This window comes from Gasterosteus aculeatus, chromosome 1, assembly GCF_964276395.1.
Source record: "Gasterosteus aculeatus chromosome 1, fGasAcu3.hap1.1, whole genome shotgun sequence".
Lineage (NCBI taxonomy): Eukaryota > Metazoa > Chordata > Actinopteri > Perciformes > Gasterosteidae > Gasterosteus > Gasterosteus aculeatus.
In genome coordinates, this window is record NC_135688.1 from 14,356,558 (window position 1) to 14,377,390 (window position 20,833).

Below are 20,833 nucleotides of genomic sequence, written 5' to 3' on the forward strand. Positions count from 1 at the left end.
GGGATGTCACTGAAAAGAGACAGTGTGAATGTGTTCCAGATTTCTCTTGAGCATGTGGCAGAATGGGGCATCTGTTTTTTGCATGTCTCCTTGTCTCTTCTCCAGGGTTTGATTAGGAGTCCAGTGCACAAGATCTGCTGCTTCTTTCATTTTCTCTTTTTATACAAAATCTATATTTTTTGTCACTTTTTGCTCTTGACCCGAGGAGCCACAATCCTCTTTTCACACACAAACATACACCAGAGCTAGAGGCCAACTTCATGACATTTCAGCGGCATTGCTGGATTAAATCAAGTCAATAGATAATATCCATGTACTCGCCGTTGAATCGGTCTCTGGTTTCTTTCCACTGGGAGGAATGTACACCCACTGAGGTGCAGACATCAGGATTTGTTCAGAACTCACATGTGCTAAAAGTTTTATACTCATGTGCTTTGTGTTTTGATTTTGAGCTTGAAGTAATACAACTTCAGTATTTTTCAACCTGAACCCTATTTTCTCATGGTTCTTTGTGACTGGACAACAATTCTTAAAATTGGTTCAGTGTTGAGTGAGAATGCTCCAAACATGCAGTAACGTAAACTCCTCCCCGGCTACGTCTGTCCACTAAAAATGCTCAATTCTGCCTGACACTGCTAGGAAAAAGGCAATACAGATAAATCAAACCTTTTTCTTTAGTTTTTGCTTGACACAGCCTGTTTTTAATTGTGTCTCTTGCTCAACAAAATCTCGTTTGGAAATTTTGAGTCACAATTGTCGACATCATCTAAAAACTCAGCCATGACATGACACAAGATATTTTTCTCAAATTGAAACCACACTTTCTTTACTTCAACACAACGAACTCCGCCAACAGGGGCACTCCTGTCAGATTACAGGTTTAAAAGTACCAAACTTCCAAATGGTATTACAAATTTCTTGGTTTCACTTATTTCAGAATGATGGTGAACGGAAGCTAGAGCCGTGTTGGGTTTCCTGCTCACTATATTTTTGTATCAAATTACAATATAGATATGAGCATCCATGTATCTTATTCCAAAAATACAATAAAATATAAGAACATATCTTGTCCTTAATCTGCTATGACACTTTTATGCGCCCTGTAAAATATTCCGGAAAGGTGCAAACAGAGTGTCTAGAAGGACTCACCGAGGGTGAAGTGGAACGTGTTTTAAGTCTTACATGGAAGGGTACGTTTTAGTAAAGGTTCATCTACATTTTTCTTGTCTTACAAATTAAAATGGTAGCTGTAAAGTAAGATTGGAGTACATTTGTTGTTGATCTTATTTAAAAAAATGTGAATGCCTTATATTTGCTCAGCAGACACAGAGGATTGAGCTGTCTAAACCTATTGATGCCATGTCAAACCTGTTATATTCCCCGGTCAGCTTGGAAGGCAGACATGGCAGAGAATGACAGCATTTTGTTTTTCTCTCAGTGACCCCAGGGGACCCTCGGGCCTCAGGGGTCAGCAGGGGATGGGCTAGATTTAGGTCATTCCTGAGAGATTGAGTGGCGAGGGGCATTCTCTCCCAGTGCGGAGTCAGTCGGTTGACACTGGGTGGCCAGCAGGGTAAATGCGCCGTCTGAGGTCTGGTCACTTAATTCCTCACTATTTAAGGAGCCGGACATTTTTTTTTTCTTAAATATTATATTCTTTTTTTCAACAATATAGATTGTCTGTGCCTTAATTTGTCAAACAAGTTATAGGTGATGCTTCGATGATTCAACTATTTTGTATAATAGTGATATATGCTAAATTAAGACGTATTTACAGAGATGTATCCAACCAAACACAATTTCTTTTAAACAGAATGATACCTAGTTGTTTAATATTATGGGAATTCACCGGTCTGTGGATTGGAAACACTCAAAATAAGTTTTTGCTGTCCTCATTTAGACTGCTCTAAAGTAAATCAATGAAAATACAAGATAATACTTGAATACTTGAAGGAGGCAGTTTATCAAACGCCCCCGTGCAAGACATTTTGGGGGTTTCCCAAAAGAATATTTATTGACGAGTTTGTTCAATGAAATGATTGTGCATTTAGAGGCTTGATGTTATAAATGGATTCATGACTCTCGTTAGAAGTGACCGGCAGTAATCAGGGCTCAGTCACAGTAATTAGTTTTCATTCCAGTGAAGGATTTTTTAAATGAAATTAAACAAAACTATTGGAGTGTAGACCCATAGATGTTATAGATCCCTTATGTCATCCATATTTGTTACTTGTTAAGGCATTTATTTTCAATTGTTATTGAAAGGAGTTATTATTCAAGATCAGAAATATTGCAGATCTTTAGCGGTAAATACTGTTTATTCTGTGTAAAAAACTTAACGTACTTGTAAGATAATTTAAAGGGAAATCCTCTAGAAAATAAACTCCCTGATAGTTTTGAGATTTCACTCTTGAAAATGGTTCACAGTGATTAGTATGGATTAAAATTGTTAATGTGTTCCTTGGTGACTGAGGTGATGATTTATGAGGCTGGACCTCCAGCTCCTCAGACACAGCTTCTGCGTCAGGAGGATCTATTTATACACACGGTGCGTCTGGAGAGCAGTGGAAGCCAGTGTAGGGAATTCCATCATGCTCTGTGGGGCACACATGTCTGCAGCCTTCCACCTTTGCTCTTTCACCTTGAGACACAGAGGAGGAGATCGCCTTTCCATGTGTGGCTGTAGGGATGCAGCATCTGTAATTTACAAGATACTTTTTACGGGGTTTGCCTGTAACATTCTTTGAGTTCAGGGCACTGAGGTTAATCGACAGAGGCTCTCATTTTTCATTTGAATTATTTGAACTTTCAATAATGCAGTAATGTTGTCTTTGTTGGGGAAAATCTGAGAATTCAGTTGAAAATTAGAATATAAAAGTTGTTTTGAAAGGATTTAAAATATTTAAATACTCACTGTTACTGCTACTGCTTAAATACACACATTCTGCAATCCAAACCTTGTGATTTACTCGCTGCTATTGGCCCAGATCTTGACTCAAAACCTTTATAGCAGCAGTGGCTTGTATTAAATCACTGCGTCTCTGATTACAGGAGTCTGCGCAGGTCACGTCTCCCTGGTCAGAGTCAATGAGCCAGCTGATGAGGAAACTGGACCAGCTTAATCTAGACATAGAGGAGGCGCTGAGTGCAAACACCTCTCCCTGCAACACACCCTGCACCGCCCGCAAGCAACAGGTGAGTGTGTGTGGAAACAGGCCTGGATCATGACTGCTGTCACTCAGGCTAACACTATACTGACAAGAGCTTTTTTACCCTTTTTACCTATAAAAACGGAGCTGTGTTATAAAAAGCAGCATACGGCCCCTAAAATATGCACAATGTCGCGGTTCGTGCACATTCCTGTGAATTGTGCGCTGCATATTTGGTCATGCTTGTAAACTGTGCCAAATCAATTTACTTTTGTGTGTCTGAAAAATGCTGATGGATTATTCAAACCTGGGAAAAACGTGTGCTCGTTGGATCTTAAGTTTTAAAAGTCGTCTACGTTGGATTCGGATTGAAACCAGCTCTAAACCCAACATGTGAGAGAGGAGATTCAGTGTGATCTCAGGGCTGCAACACAATGCCCTTTGTGGAGCCGTCTTGTAGTGTCCTTCCGACTTGAGTGGGTCTTGTGATGTACGTCTGCAGCTCTTAGATGTGATACTGGAGTTGTGGGGCTTTAGCGCGGTCAGAACAGTGCGCCAGGAACAGACAGCCATTGTGCTGTTGAGGTCTGTGACCGGGACCGAGCGGATCCGTCCCTAAAAAGGGCTTCTCTCATGGTGGCATGTTTCATGAAATATCCCTCCAGAGTTAGCATTTGGGAACAAAAGTGCTCTTTCGGCGTCCATATGTATGTACCGCACAGAGAAGCTATTGTTCTGAATGGCGTTTGTATGATTTGGTCCATTAGGAATGGTTGAGAGAGGCTCACATGCCTCCCAGGCATCTGCATAACCATCCCAGGCATCCACTATTACTTGCTTTAAGTAATGACAGGCAACTGGGCAGGACGAGACATCTTTACTGGCATATTCGACGAGGTCATAATCTCTGTCCTCTCAAAAGAAGATCCGCGCATACAGGCTCTTTTGTGTCCTACTGTCAAGCTGAATCGAGAGCGGAGATTTCACTTCCCCAGCAGTTGACCTCAGCCTCTTGTTTTTCTTTTCCCCTGGCCGCCGTCGAGTCCATCCTGTCCCAGTCCATTCAGCCAGGCAGAGACGGGTCCAGAACTTTGATTGTCGTTGTGATGTTGTTGCAGTGTGGAGCTGTTTCTAAGTCCACCTTGAACCAAGCGCCGGACCACCAAGTCCTCAAACAGCCAGGCAGAGGAGAATGTCCGAGCCGAGACCGGTCCTCTGCTCCTCGCAGCGCCTCGATGGGAACAAGAGCAACGACCAGGAAGACGGTGAGTTTTATTTGGGATTAACATATTCCTGCAGAGGCCCCTGCGGTTTGTAATGTTGTCAACCTCTGATCTTCGCATCATTCCTTCAAGTTAATCTCCACAACTGGCTGCACATGTTTAATTTTTTCTAACTCAAATCTGGCTTAAGCATTTGCTTACATCCTGAACGTCAAGTCCTTCTCCCGGCCAACTCTAAAAGTTCTTGTCTTTCCGTGGATGAAACTGAAAACAATCAAATGAAAGTCAGTTGAATCGTTTAGTCTCCTGTTGCTGAACATATGAGCATATATAAAATATGCTGTCTTTCTCCCCAGATGCTAAATGCTATTAATGTTTGTACTTCTTTTTTGTTAAAAATAGATTTTTTTTTCTGAAGGTAAGAAATTAAATGAAATGGGATGAAATTCTCCTTTTAAAATATATATGATACTTTCTTATCAGTTTACTGAAAAAAAGTCATACCGTGAAAACAAAATTTCACAATCCCATATTTGGACGCTGTGTCATGATCGCTGTGTCGACAGGGGACACAAAAGAAAAGATTTCTTCAGGGAAATCCATCTCCAGTCAGCTGAAATTCCCGTCTGTTCAGCTGCTCTTCCCTCTACATCAGTAAATATTTGAGTTGTCTGTTGAGAATAAGGTGAGCTTTGGCATTCTTAAACAAGCACAACTCACTTCTGCTGGACAAAGTATATAATTGTCACTATTCAGCGACCCTTAAAGAGACAGACAACGGAGAGATTTGCAGAATTCAGGGCGGGTTTAAATCCAAAGCCTTTCAGCTCGGGCTTTGTGCGGATGCTCTGTGCTTGACGGCTCTGCTGCAATGGTTTGGCAAACAAACTGCTCGGAAGAGAAAACTCCAGCGGTGCGGTCGGACTCTCTTACACTCTCCAATTTAATTTGGTGATATCATTTTATGCCATCTTACCGTGTCATATTTTTGATGCTATACTTTTTAGACCACAGTTAGTTGGAATCACGTAGAAGTTGTTCCGATGAGAAAGAGTTCAGCCTCAAAAGTTAAAGGAGGTCATTTTTTCCTGTGAGCACTGAGTTTGAATGAAAATCATGCTTATTTCTCAGAACTGTCTTTTTCATGGAAACCATAATTGAAAATAACAGCAACATGGGTTAAAGTTTGGATGAGGACAGCTGGGAATGTACACATGTTACAGTCAAGGGTATTTTGACTGCAGTACAACCTTGAATATAATGAGATCTCATGTTAAAAGAGCCTGGCTCTGTAGTGGTAACCCGATCCACCAGCAACACCTGCACGCAAATTAACATTTTCCCCAAAATATCCAACTATTCCTTCATGTTTGTTCACTGGCTTCAGCGTGACCCTGTAAAGTTTCCCAAAACAGATGAGATGAAATGTCAGCAGCTTTGCATGTGCAAAGAGTTCCTCCCCCGAGTCTTCCGTGAGAGCTGTGCAGTCCGTATGAAACTTCGGGCAGCAGTGAGCAAGAATGCGAAACGGATTGAATCACAGTCTCTGAGTCTAAGAATAAACAGTACAACCTGCCTGAACAGCAGGTATGGATTCAATGTGTCTGGTTAAGGTTTTTGCCACCTGTCCGACAACCTCTGACTTCCCAACTTCTGGCTGGTCTCTAAAAACTGGAATGCGGCTCATACAGTATCTCCCTCAATCTGCTGCACATCATGCAGGCACAGCTAACCTTGGAATTTGTTCATGTTTACTGAGATTTTGTCTCATGGAGGGAGGACGTGTATGTTTATATACAATAAGTTTGTCTATTCATCATAGAATTACTTACACAATATTTAAAGGTATATGTATATTCAAGCCTGAAGAGCTGCAAGTCTTCAAATTATGCAGCTGTATTGTCAAACAGTCTACTGACCATATTAACGGGATTATCAGTAGCTGCTTCAAGTTGAATTAGCAACGGGTCTAATTGGCGGAGCTGCAAGGCAAAGGTCCGCTACTGGCCCGCAAGCCAGTAAAGCCACAACTAGGTCTGCAAATGGATTTGTCTGATTCTGCTGGGAATTGGACCCTTTGAAATACATTCAGAATAACCTCATACAAGTAGCCAATATTCATGCTGACGGTCTCATTTGCTTTAGTCATATAGAGTTTTCAAAAACAGTCAAAAGTTCCTTTTAGTAACTACATATCTAGATTTGAACTATTTGTCCTACAAGACAAGCAATTTGAAAACATAATATTGGGCTTGGTATAAATATAATGGCAATTTTTCAGTATTTTCTAAAAAGTTAACTTATTAGTATTCAGTTTGAGGATTCTTTCTTTAATCGGTGTTGACAGAGACGGCCGGCACACACTGCGTCATTCGGTCCGACCGGTCCCGTAACTGCCCTGTTGACTCAGTCAAGGTGTCATTTTTGCTGGGACAGCCGCAATCGTTCACCCACACGGACCTGTCCCTCCATGTAAACATAGTCGCTGGTGAAAGCGAATACAAGCGCTTTTAAAGCTGCTCCTGCTTGGACGTTGTCACTTTTCCTGACCTGCGGCCTTTGTGTCCACTATCGGACTGCCACTGAACTGAACTACGCCGATGCGTAAAAAGTTGGTCAGCGTTCTACGCGTGCCGGGATTCTCTTGACTTAATAAAAGAGAGTGTGTTGGAGTCTTTGAAGCTGCAGGCACATCTCCACTGGGGCCCGGCATCGGGTTTTCAGGGCGCTAATTATTGCAAGTTTATTTCTGAAACTGGGTCTAAAGCTAGTCCGTGGGGACTGACTGATCAGGCCCATTGCATTCACCTCCCTCCAATGAAACATGTGGGTTTTGGACACGCGATGACATTCTGCCGGAATGAGGAATACATCAGTGGCTGCCCCTCACAGTTTTCAGAGACCCCACTCACATCTTTATCTTTCATATTTAAACAGAGGTCCAAATACATATGAGTCATAATTTTGTGGCTTGTTTCCTTTTTAAGAGTCATGTGCGTAACGTAGCAAACGCATGAAAACCTTTAGTGGTTTAATATAACCGCCCAGAAATGACGTCTGCGCCGGGGGAAAAACATGTGAACAGTCTGATTTAAGCAAGAGCGTAAATCAGACCATGAGGCTCTGGGGGAAACCAAAAAGATTGGCAAGGGAGGAGAGGTGATCGTGGCCCATATCAGGGAGACACTCTCACTGCTCTGGCCAAGGGAAATCATGTATCACCTGCTAAATTAACCACTAACATCAAAGATCACCCAGTGCATAGATTGTATATAAGAAGGAGGCGTAGTCACCAGGACGGCACTCATTGGTTTTCAAGCCTTACGGACGCCGTTTTATTCGGCTCTGTAAGCCACAAATCACAAGGTGGCCTCGCTTTAAAATGTACAATGCTCTATGGTGAATGAGAATCCTGTTTTAAATGTATTTTTATTTAGTGGAATTGTTAGTATGTGTCGTCCATTTCCTTGCAACCCTCTCTTTATTACGAACAATTTAACTATACGCTTGAATACAATTTCCCATAATCATCAGCAAGTTTGAATCTCATCGTGTATTTCAACCCAGTCTCACAGCTAAACGTGTAATAAACGTGGTATTCTCACGCTTTCTCCCCAAAATCGTGACAATACTACGTTTTATTTCAGCCCATTCATTTACATTGTCTTGCAACTACGTCACTAGAAACTAATAAACTGAAGGTCTTCTACATTCTCGGATAGAAGATTATGAAAATATAACGCATACTTCTCGCTAGAAATGCCATCGAAATGCATACAAATGCTGATGCTTTCTTAAAATATTGTGTTTTTCACAGATAATAGACTGACAGTCCGCCATTTTCTTTTTTTTTTAGCTGAGGGAAAGTTGATAGTCATGTGACCTAGTTGCAAATAAAACTGTCACGCTTTCTCCCCAAAAGCATGAGGATACCACGTTGGTCTACAACGTAGCTATTACACCTTTTGCTGTGAGACTGGGTTGTGTAGCTTTACTGTTTAAAAAAAAAAAAATCTATTGGAAAAGGCGGCTGGAGTTAAAGTGCGTAACACCCCTCCTGCAAATTATCTTCATTGATTTTTCCATTACGGCAGAAGGCAGGTTGAAATCATTCATCTCTGAATGCAGGGAACTGGGTCTGGGCTTTTAATTGCTTTCACAGCCAAATAATGTGCTGTGTTTTCTTTCAGACAAAACTACATTAAAAAAGGCAAAGCAAATTTCTGAATTGCAATATCCTTGTCCTAATCCCTCATCCGTGCCTCTCCTTAAAATGGTTGCACTGCTACGGTTACTAATAGCTTATCATTTCTTTTGTTTTCTAGATGTTCAATAAGATGACCAACACAACAGCAGCAGGTAAGACTTTATTCATGCTTTTCCTGCCATCATTCATGAAGGTAACACTGAAGCGACACGCAAGGTCTCGAACAGGTATTCGGTCCGTTCCTCATGAGCCTGAGATGCTCTGGCTAACATGGACAGGTCTGTTTCTCTTCCTCTCAGCTGGGTGACGCAGGTAGAAGCAAAGGATCAGAAGATGTGTTGACAATAGGAACCTTGTGGATAATGGAAAGTTCTATAAACACCCATTCGTGTCGCAGGGGCTACATTTCGTATCATGAAAATCCCCCTGCAAGTTGATCCTGCTCTGTGTCCTGGATGCGTGGTGGCTTTGCTCAGGCCTCGGAAAACGTTGACAGGACTGACAGCCGCAGGTGTCAGCTCCCTCCCTCCCTCCCGGCCGGGGTCTCAAGAATGTCTTTTATTTTAAACGCCTTCTTTGTGATGGTCACTCGGCGGGTTGCGGTTAAAATTAGGCAGCGCGCCAGATCATTGTTTTATGTTTTGCTGAGGGGAAATATTTGGCCTGTGTGAAACGGCCCTTGGGGGGCAGCTGCGGGATTTGGATGGATGCCATTTTGGGCTCAGGTTGCACTCTCACATGACCTCTGTTGTGCATGACGGTAACGCACAAGTGGACGTTATGGTCTGGAAAAATTCCATGTCACTTTTATGCAGCAGTTAACTAATGTGTGGTCTGCTGGTGTACAAGAGATATGCGCTGGGACTGATGTCCCTGTAATTCTTGGAAACCATTGTGAGACCACCGTGAATAACGTCAACAAGTTTGTCAACACGGCTTTGAGATTCTCCTCAAAGACATTTATCATTCTATTTTCCCAACAGCAAGTTGTGTGCATTCTCTCTCTTTCAGACGCCTGTCTTGGCTGAAATAAACCAGACGTGAGATGGTGTCACTATCAACATTATACGTAATCATGAACGTCAACATATTATTTAAACTGGAATCTAAAGATAAAATAACTGAATGAAAGTCACGAATGTTGTAAAAAGGACAAAGGTGGCAGAGAGTCAGACAATATTCCCTGTTGTGCTTTCCAGCTGGGCTACGGAGAGACCTCTTTTATGACGCGGCTACGAGGTGGCCAGATGGTTCTTGGTATCCTCCATAACAATGCTTTTCCACCTCATTGAAATAGCGTCGCTGAGGAGAAAAAAAGCACATTCTTTGGGTCCAGATCCAAAATAGCAAACCAACAGTGAGAAAGCCTTCGGTGTTTTGTGCTATGAACGCGCTGCTTCTTTTTATTGCGCTCACATGTACATGGTTTGTACATTCAGTGCATTTGCAATTACACCAACCATTTATATCGACAGCTATGCATGAAGGAAGTAATATGGTCAACAATAGCAAGCAATTAAAGAAGAACGTGCGCAGCGATTATTCATCTACATTTCTGAAAATAAATAAAAGAACAGGAACATTTATCTTAAGTTTAATTTAGCATTTTTTTAATCAACTTTGCATTGAATCACAGCTCTGCAGCGGTTATAACCGCCGTGAATTCTGCTACACAATGTCGGTTTGTCTCATAGTCAGCACAGATAGTGAGCGCTGCACCATTAAGAATTAAGAAAGTAATTTTTAAAAATAGTTTGGGGGATCTCAAAACTATTTCTTCTTGTTTTCATTTATTTAAGACTATGTAAGGAATTTAAACAGTAGACCTTTTATAGCCTTTTATATATTTTTTTGTTTTTCCTGAGGCAAAAAAACAAAACCCCGTGCTCCATCCTAAAACCGCATATGGATGTGCTCAGAGAAGATTTGGTCCTTGGAGGAAGGAAAGAAAGCTTAATCCTCCCTCTCGAATGTTTATTTTCTGAAGGCATTACTCAGCGTGTATAGAACATTTTTCAAGTCTTGAGTAGATGATGGGCCAAAAGTTCCTCTCACGCGGGGTAATTTGTATGGAAATCTATTCCCTCCAGTATCTCTAATTGCAGTGTGGAAATGAATGGCTTCCTCTGGCGAGGGGAGGCGGCTCTGTTCATCTTGCTGCCCCGATTGATATTAATCAAAGAATTGATGAATCGGCACTGCAATGCTCAGAGCTCCACATTCTGTCAGAGGATGCTGTTGCAATCATCTGTCTGGCCTGAGGCACGTTTCTAGCTGGCAGAGCTAATATTTTGTAATGCTTATGGTCATGATTTTGATCACAGCTAATGTAAATTTTGCACATGTATTTGTGTTCAACAAAAAAAAAAGACGCAGCAGAGAGATTAAACAAACGGAAAGATTGACAGGGTCCAAAGAGAAGCAGTTATGCAGAACTCGGCGACTTTTTGACTTGCATAAATAAATTGTCATGTGCATTGTTATGCTAAACATCACCTTCCTAAACCTGCTTTCAAACAGACGGACATGGCGTTTACACAGATCCTCTCTCTGAATAAAAATGCTAATCTACTTTCAATGTAGAAATCTCCTGCTACTGATTGTGAGAAAAACAAAGAGGAAATTGTGAAGTCCTTGGAGACTTTCTTTCTATTTGGAAGGAAATCGACGTTAAGCCGTCTCCCCCTCAGACGTGGCACTGTAGAACCGAGGGATAAGGGATGTGTTCAGGTTTAATCCAGGCGTGTTTCCTTCAGTGGCTGTGTCAAATGACGGATTCCCAAAAGCCGCTTTGCTGCTTTTATTTATTGTCTAATCAAGCCGAGAACTGTTTTCCTACTGAAAGAAGTATCTTTGGCAGAAAGTTAAAAGAGGTTTTTAAATCAACTTGAATATGTGGGATGTAAATAAGAAATGAGGTGATTTGATGAGAAGTATTTATCTCTGGGAAACATCATCATACATTTTCTTTCTTACGTTACCAGCGGTTATCAATGACTCCTATGCGATCTCGGTGAGTATACACAGCCAGTAAACTGTAGATCACCAGTCCGACCGGAGGTGAATCACTAGTGTCCATTGTATAATGTGTATGGCTACTACTGCATTACAACCGGGTCGTCCCATGTGTTTGACCCCTGCTTGTTCAGAGACCAGGCCTTCAGTCTCACCCGGGGTCACTGCCTGCTGTTGGAGGCTGACTGTGACCTCAGGCAGCTGCAGTGTCTCTCTATCTCTACAGGCCTGTTACAGACCATCGCAAAACAAAAACAGAACAAAATCAAATTAGACTTATCAGGATTATAAACGCTGTTTGGTCTCTATTGGGTTCTGACCTCAGTAATGTTTTATTTTTAAAAAAGTTCACACTCATTACAGTAATTCATGGTTTTTGAAGGAATCTTACAACAATTGTATCATATGAGAGTCATCGAATGACTCTGATCCATGATCCATGATCTGTAATATGCTGCTTGGAGTCCGTGTTCCAGTTCCTCCCAAAGATGTTGGATGGGGTTAAAGTCAGCCTCTGTACAGTGCATGCTATTTCACGCCCACCTGAAAAAAAGTGCAATTTGATTTGTCAAGATGGAAAACCCAACATTTTCTAAAATGTCCTCCACTGCTGTCACATTCAGATTTCTCTTAATTTGAAGATGTGTCCATCATCAGTAAGAAAGAAAATGTGTGATGATGTTTGCCAGAAATAAATACACCTCGCATTCTCATAGTCTTATTCAACGTTATGCATCAACATTTGAATGGAATGTTTCTGTTCATAGACATCCAGCAATCAGACTGCATGCAACAACATAAACAAGACATTCACAGTGACCAATTATGTGTTAACAGTGGATGAAACTACAATAAATGTATTCCCTAATGGCCTGGAACACAACGTAGATCTGTTTGAGAATACTAAGGGGAAGAGGAACCCTTCTTCATTTGTGTCTTCTTTGTGAAGGTAAAATACAAGAGCCATAGCAACAAAGGAGGTTGGTTCATGTGACTTGGAGACCACTGTCTCACTTCTCTGTCACCCCCAGAAATACGTGTGGGGCATTAGAAGTAGATCCAGTATCTAGAAAAAAAAAGGCAGTGTTTTTAACAGCCGGAATTTAGATTTCTGCCATGTTTGAAAATGGCCAAACATTTTGGTTTTTTATCTGATCTTTGACAAATCAAAGAAAGACCAGGACATCGTGAAACGTCTTGATTTAAAGCTGCACGGAAATCAGGTTTAGGCGGGATTGTACCGTTAGTTGTGCTCCGTCGGCTAACAGGTGCCAGATCGGTGACATCATGCGCTAAATTTACAAGCAAGTCGTCACTGGTAGATCCAGCTCAGACTATAAAGGGTGCTGCTGGCATGACGAGTGGATGAAAAATTCCACACTTGCAGAGATGGAAAATGACTTGTGGTTTCCTGAGTGCAGAGCCCAACTCGGCAGTTTGACAGGGAGAGAGTGGGGGCAGCGGGGGGAAACCTGGTAGTATTTCTAGACTTTCTTTCTATACACAGTCATTTGTCAAGGTTTGGAAAACATTACAGGAGCTATTCGGTTGGACCACGCTGAAAACGTTATTATTGCAATTTCAACCTTTTCATTGCAATTATTGTAGCTATCACACATAAAATAGCCCATGATATTATTTAATAATATCTTCACGGTCATTTTAGTAAATGAGGTGATCATGTTCAACGGTAAGCATCATGTTCAGGCCAAATCAAATCAAGTACAAATCATCTTGCTCCATCTTGTTGTTTTGTTCATAGAGCCGTTTGAAGAGAAACTTTATTATTCAGCACTTTTATTGTTGTAGAAACAGGTTTATTGATCGATCGGTTGGTCCAGCACTGAGCTGCCAACTGAGAAGAAAAGCAGAAAGCAGATTTGGGAAGTATTGAGGCAGGACGGTCACACTACCTCATGACCATGCACCAGGATTTAGTGACAAAAGTCAACCGGCTGTAGTCCTAATATCTCCTTTTGTGCGTGCTTGTGCGTGCACCTTTCTTACGAATTCTCACCACTCTGCGGTGAAGAGTGCTCCACTCTTCACCGCTGCTCCAGCGGTGTTGTTCCCCAGTTCTCCAGTGCACACACAGACACACAGGCGCAGTATCCAAGCCAAGAACATTTCCCCAGAGTCAATTCAGATGCAGCAACCACACATTGGTCTCCCAAATTTCCCACATCAACCACAGATACTCCAGATGTTGCAGGGAGGTAAAAAAGTCTGGGCGTGCAGCCCCTCGCCTGCCCATGCTCGGGTTTGTTCGTGGCACAGCTCACACCAAACGCTGTGTCCTTCTGCAACGAAGCAGGGCCCGAAGCGACCATGCTACCGGAGATTTACGTAGCCGTGCACTTCCACCTGCACCCAGATAACAAAAAAGTCAGCGCACCGTAAAAAAGAGACTCTCTCCCGGGGCAGCGTGGCACTCCAGCTTTCTTGGGGTTTTTAAACCTGATTAAACAATTTGGCTCAATAATCAAAGGGCAACAGCAGGCAGAGGCAGAGCAGACTTCCTGTGTCCTCTCTGCTCAGCAGCTTTACAAGTTAAGAGCCCAGCAGGACCTGTTTTTATCTCAGTTTGAAAACAATACCTGCACTGTGCTTCCAGCTTAGCATGGCTGAGTTGAGCAGAATGAAAGACAGGGACACCCAACACGCATCCTAATTAGAGCTGATCATGAATTAGCTGATATTTTAGTGATTGATGATGAAAGCTCAATTGGCTTCATTGGTGCCGCATAGACTGTTTGTAAGAAGTGGAAATAGTCTCCTGGACATCCATAATTGGTTCGTAGTCTGCCATTTTGAAGCCCTGAAATTGAATTTTGTCCATTTTCATCTTTGTTTTGTTTTCATCTTGTATTTTTGCAACCAGAATGGGGAATTCCGGGTAGCAGCTTGACACCTTTCAGCTCAAACTGTAATATTATCAGGACTCTGTATATCAGACATTTGTCATAGGAAGGGGATCTACAAGCCCTAGCGTAGGTTTCATTTTAAACAGCGCTCAACACTCCAGTTTCTCTCCATGGACGACGGTCATCTTGAAACATAAACATTGACTTCCTGTTTGAAAGACCAGTGTCATGATACAGTAAGCTGTATTTTATGAAGAGTTGTTCTGTCAGCTGTATTCATTAGTGATTGCTGTGAGAATGCTGGAGCAAAATTCCCAAAGTGTGCATTTCACATCATAAGAAAGGTGATGGAAATTAGTCCCTAGTGAAGAAAGAGATTTAAAACCAGCTTTAAAACAACTTATAATCAATTAAACATGAGCTTGTTTTTTTTCCACCACCTCTGTGAGAAAAAGAGTGAAATGGAGACAGTGAGAGTGACTGAGAGAGAAATGCACCTCTGTGATTAGATCCTCATTGCTTTAATAGAAACCAGGTGCTGGACAGCGGTGTAAATGTTTTCCCAGGCATTTTTTGTGGGCGACACAGCCTACACAGATTCCCCCCTGACAGCATTACATGCTTTGTCATTCAATGAAACAATAGGAAAGTACGCTTGTCATGACAGTTTTACATTCCTCATGCCTCTTTATACCAACTTTGACCCCTGCAAGCTCACCGTATGTAAGAAACTGCTGATGTGGGAATATTTCCATAAACGTTATAGGTGAGTCATGTGAAAATCTCTATTTTTAATACAGCTCCTATGGAATTTATAATTTGTTTGGTAATGAATTATTCTGTCAAGAACAACCTCCACTGAAGGAAGAAACCTTCCAAGACGCGGCCCCGTAAGAAAACAGAATTAGTGGCCACTTTAATGGATTGGGACCAAAGTCAGCTCCTCAACCCCATTATCTAAACCCAGAAATACACCACATATGTGGCTCCTCTGGAAATATGAACTAGACTTGGGAATATATATTGTCAGGAAATTTATAGCACATGCCTGGGACGAGCCCTCGGGGGCCGGGGTGGAGATGGAGGGGAGATCTCCCCACTCTTTGCTCCCCGAGCCTTGTTTCCATTAGGCTGGGAAGAGCAATCTCCCAAACTATTTTTGGGGGTGGGGGGGCAGAGGAGGGGGGGGGGGGGGGGGGGGGGGGGGCTGGTCTAAGACCTCCTGGCCAACAACACGACCCAAATAACGGAGGAGAGACCAGTTTCCTCACATCTGGGATTTTCCCACTGCAGCTACGAGGAAGCACATCAGTCACCAGATCCGGACACAGCATGGACACACACACACACACACACACACACACACACACACACACTCTGAAGTTTGGATAACTTGAGTACAAATGAAAATCTGTGTGTTTATCTGTGCGTGGGGGGGGGGCACTGGCGCCCAGGCGCCCAAAGGACCAAAAAGTAGCCCAGAAGATGTGCCGGTTGTTGGGAGAAAACGGGCGCTTTCTCTCAGCTGCCCGGCCAGAACAAACAAAGTGGGTGAGTCAGCGAAGGGAAAACATTCCCAGGCTGATTGATGTTTCCTCTCCTTGCATCTGCTTTAACTTCCACTGCCAACTGTCTGTTCCTGAGGCAAAGCCATCAGCTAACCATAATGATCGCCGCAGCGATGATGCTCATCTTTATCCTACAAGTGAATGGAGGGATTTGGGGGGAGGCGGAGAGGAGAGGCAGAGCGGTGGGTGGTGTTTACCTCTCTGGTTACTTTATGTCAGAGGGAAGTCAGAGCCATGCTGCTCCATATCCTCCGTCACTTTTACACATGGGGGGGTGACATGCAAGGACGGTATTGTGCGTCTGTCCATTACTGCCTGTTAGGACACTCTATACTATATCATATTATTACATTCTTCCATTATGCTGTTTGTAACTCATGGCAACCAAAGGATTTGTAAAATGATGGAGAGATGATGTTTTGAAGACAGTTTTAATGGTTGTTAACGAAACAACCCAGAAAGTTATATTTATAAGTCAAGGCTTGCATCTTATATGGAATAGATGAAAATAGTTGTTTTATTATCCGTTCTGTGTTAAACTGTGTTTGTTTGTTTGTGTTTTCCACCTTTTTCTCGGCACGCATCCTGGTTCACTTGAACGGCGTAAAAAGACAAGGCGCTTGACTCGGCCAAACACTGATGCTTCAGGGTAAAGTCACAGGATCCAATGAAACAGGTTCTTCTGACAAGTGTGCGTATTTTCTGTCCTGGGATCTGGACAACAAGTGAGGCTGAAAATAGCAACGTGCTGATGATCTCTGGTGAACAGGTTCCCTAAAACTAATTGTGACAAACTCAGTTAAATTGAAATTAAAAAAAGAAAAAGCTGTCAACGTCTTATTTAGTTCCTGTTATTGTCTCTACAGCATTGAGTCTGTTAATCTGGAAATTGCAGATGTTAATGTTTTCATGTCAGATCCGATAAAATCAGAGCCCTTCAGTGAGGCTGCACATGATTTGGAATCTGAAATGGAATCATTCAGTGCACAGATATCCAACTGTGGGACCTTATTGTAATTTGTAAATCACTGGTCCTGATCAGTGGCAAATGGGTTCATCTCCTCGTTGAAATGAAGTAATGTTTGCTCAGCTTTATAAAGAGAGCCAACTAAGGTCTGCAGAGACATGTCCATTTAAGAAACTGTCAATCTTCTGTGTGTTAAAACAGTAATCCCAGCTGGCGTGCAAGAAATGAATACAGCCGATATGATATCAACTCTCTTAGGTCATGCGCTGCCTTATTGGGCACACAACGATAGGAGGAAATTCCTAAAATAATTCTGAAACAATCATTACTGAAGCTAGCGTCTAGTTTGCAATTTATGATTAATCTTCGGACACAAGCTGAGGTTTTATTGGCTGTTCCGTATCTGCGGTGCCAAATATTGTGACAACAAAAGTAAATGGTGCTGAAACTGAACCCGTGTTCCTGCGGAGGGTTTGACCTTCTCCAGCCTACCTGGGGAAAACTGCTGCACTCTCGCTAAGCTTTAAAATAATAGCCGACATCATGCTGGTGGGAGATATAGGTCAACATCCTAATAATAGTTAATAAATAGGTCTGGGTCAGTCAATTGTTTAAGAGGCATCCACGAAAAGTACCAGCAGGTAAAAATGACTCCTGAGAAACACACAAAAATAGTTTAAAAGGAAATAACTTCACTTGTTATGATTGCCACGGTATTATTGAGAGTATTCTGTATCATGGAACATTTCTGTCGTTTTTTCTTTTACTCTTATTGTTTTCTGCAGGATAATGAAGTTAGCAGCTGGATAGGAGAAAGTGATCGCTCTGTTTTGTACTGTGTCATTTGAGAGCTACATTTGTGTATATTCTGGGTTGTTGAGCGTTTGCAGCCTGTGATGCCTTCAGGGGCCGTTCGTAGATTTCCAATTTCCTACTTCAGAGACTTGTAATGGAAGTTTGATTGAATGGGAAATTCACAATTGGACATCATGTGCTCTCGTGTAACAGCATTATTCACTGTAATATTGGTTTAGTCTCGGGAATGTTTAAACACAATACACTATTTAGAAAAACATTCTTTGAATGCCTGATGAAGGTTATTTTTTCAAACATGAACAAAAGCCAGTAAGAATAATATTATAATATAAGATAAGATATAAGATTTTTCTTGAAATGCTATATACAATCTATAACAATTCAGTGAGATATAGGCCTAAACTATTTGTATGAGGATATATATGGAAAGCTTCGAATAATTTTCTTTTAATATTCAACAAAGCTAGAAATCCAATAGCCAACATATATCATTAATAGTCTACTAAATATTTACATATCAAGTAGAAACTGACGATATATTTGCCCTGCTGGTAGTTCCCTTATTCCCTGCAGCACTTGAAGATACCACAAACGTGTAGCGCTCGCTGTGTGCGAATCCCTTCACACACACACACACACACAGACGCGCACACACACATCTGGTGTGAAGCGTGAAAGTCCGCATTGGTGCTTTACAATCACTTTCTTACTTTGACTCGTTTAATTGGTTCCGGTTTCTCCGTGAGCAGAAAATATGTATTTCTGTTTCTGGGATGTTGACAACTGGATTTAAAGACCGCTAGAAACAAAAGTGTATCACGTGGGGGGGAAAAGGAAAGGATTGTGTTATTATGACCGGAGTGGCGAATTCGCGATATGACATCTAGAAGGACCTCAGCCAAACTGAAGCTGCGGCGCTCCTTCAGCGAGCAGCTGCGGACCTCCACATCCAAAGCCTGGGATTTACTCTGGAAGAACGTCCGGGAGCGGAGGCTGGCAGGTCAGTACAGCCCAGGAGCTCCCACCGCCAACGCGTCAATGCTTTGCTCTCTGAAGGAAGCGGCCACGGTGCGCATCTTAAGCGGCATCGAAGTGGCGCAACGCGCGACAGCGGGGAAAATGCTCGTAGAGACAACACGCGCGCACGCTGCGGCCAGGTGCAGTGCAAACAGATATTTGATCCTGAAATGTTGATCGATACTCACAGTGCATGAGCAGTGCGTTTTGGAGATTAAAATGAGACACTTTTCCATTCTGTTGAGCGTCGTGGGTGATTCGGTGCAGGGAAGTAACTCGCTATTAACTCATATGTAGAATCCCACATAACGTTAGTAAGTGTATTTTTTTTAGTGATGGGGGAAAAAGTTTAGGAGATTTCTTTTAAAGATGGAACGACTTTTAATTAAGGCGATACACTTTAATCTGGTGTCATTTTGTGTTATTGAAAATGTATGAATGCATTTCAAAAGTACGGCATTCACATACAGAAACAGTATCATCAATTTTAAGTCAGTTGGCCATGTGTAGGAGATTCATTTTGTACAGTGTTTATTTCAGTTTATAGTTTATAAACTGGAATAAAGTTTATACCAATGACCACCGGCCTGGTGAGGCCACAGGGTGGCGCTCATGAGTATTGTCTCTCCGGTGAAATGGAAAGTTTATGAAAGCTGAGCGAGAAGAGGAGACACAGAAATATTCAATATTCTACAGTTGAATCTATCTATCTATCTATCTATCTATCTATCTATCTATCTATCTATCTATCTATCTATCTATCTATCTATCTATCTATCTATCTATATGATCACCTGTCTCGCCGGAGGACCCAACAACCAATTATGTTTTGTTATTTCAACGGATGTTTAAATACATTTTTTAATTCAATATAAAGCAACTCTGGGATACAACTGAAAGCACAACTGAAGATGTAGAGGTTAATGCCTGGTGCAATGATTTTTTCAAAGGTCCTGTGTGTGCATGTGTGTGTGTGTGTGTGTGTGTGTGAGAAGAGTGAGATTTGTATGCAGTAAAATAAGTCTACCACAAGGTGCTGTGGATGGATCAAATCATCTCCTCAAAAGTCACATGAATTACAAAACAGCTGTGTCTTCATCAGGAGGAATTTGAGTGCTCAACAAAATAGAGACCAGACCAAATGCCTGAGACTGAGTCACGCGTTGTCAGGATGATTGACACATAAATCACGCATTTGTTTCCATGTACACCACAGAATGTATCTCTGTGGCAGTAGTATGCATTTTAGTAATAGCTAATCCACTTTACTATTACTTGTAGTTAATTGTAATATGGAAAGAATGTACTGGGACACACCACTGTTTTTTGGATCACCTTGCAAGTACAGGCAGCTTCTAGAAGGGTTCTTGCTCACATAAGATTAAGTGCTGAATGATTTTGCATAGAATGATGATGATGAGTTGAGTCACAGCCTTACAGTAGGTAAAAGGTCTGTGGTTGAGCACCTGCCACCTCGTCCACTAGGGGCTCCTCAAACGTTTCAGATTACCTGCACAGCAGCTCAAAGGATCTCACAGTCGAAAATTGGTATTTGTTTTCCAGAATTCCGACATTTGGTGGATGGTGTGTTGGAAATCTTCAGTCACACTAGGGCTATTCTTAAGCCTTAACCACGGGAAACATAGCCACACTAGAGCCAGAACTGCCCGGCGCAGATTACACTTGTCTACTGCTGAGTCAAACCACTTCAGAGGAGTGTCTAAACCCCAGAAACTTCTTCCATATTCGTCATCTGTGGCCCTCAAGTCCATGATTCAGAAGTTTCCCTTTTGTAATCCCATCTGGCCTAAACTGCTGCTGGACTTTCGGAGACTGCATTTAATGCCTTCACAACAGGCATCACACGGCAACAATAACTGCCCCTCTTTGGATGAGCAGTATAATCCCGGCTGTCAAACCGGCATCTGGTACAGCCTGTGTGTTTGTGCGCTTGAAATGTGAGTCTGGATTGCGGTTGGCATGCTGTGTAGTAGCTGTGAAACTCAG

At 42.1% G+C, this 20,833-nt stretch overlaps 1 protein-coding gene across 3 annotated transcripts in view; it reads left to right on the forward strand.

Annotated features, from left to right (window-relative positions):
• The window catches only part of stard13b (StAR related lipid transfer domain containing 13b), a 49,787-nt gene that overhangs the window by 4,612 nt on the left and 24,342 nt on the right, over positions 1-20,833 (forward strand). For 2 of the 3 annotated variants that reach the window (XM_040173495.2, XM_040173504.2), the window contains exons 3-5: positions 3,052-3,195; positions 4,268-4,414; positions 8,698-8,731. In XM_040173495.2, coding sequence (XP_040029429.2) covers positions 3,052-3,195; positions 4,268-4,414; positions 8,698-8,731 — 325 coding nt within the window. Of the gene's footprint in view, positions 1-3,051; positions 3,196-4,267; positions 4,415-8,697; positions 8,732-18,430; positions 18,810-20,833 lie in introns of those variants that run through there. The other variant, XM_040173522.2, reaches the window with a different exon arrangement.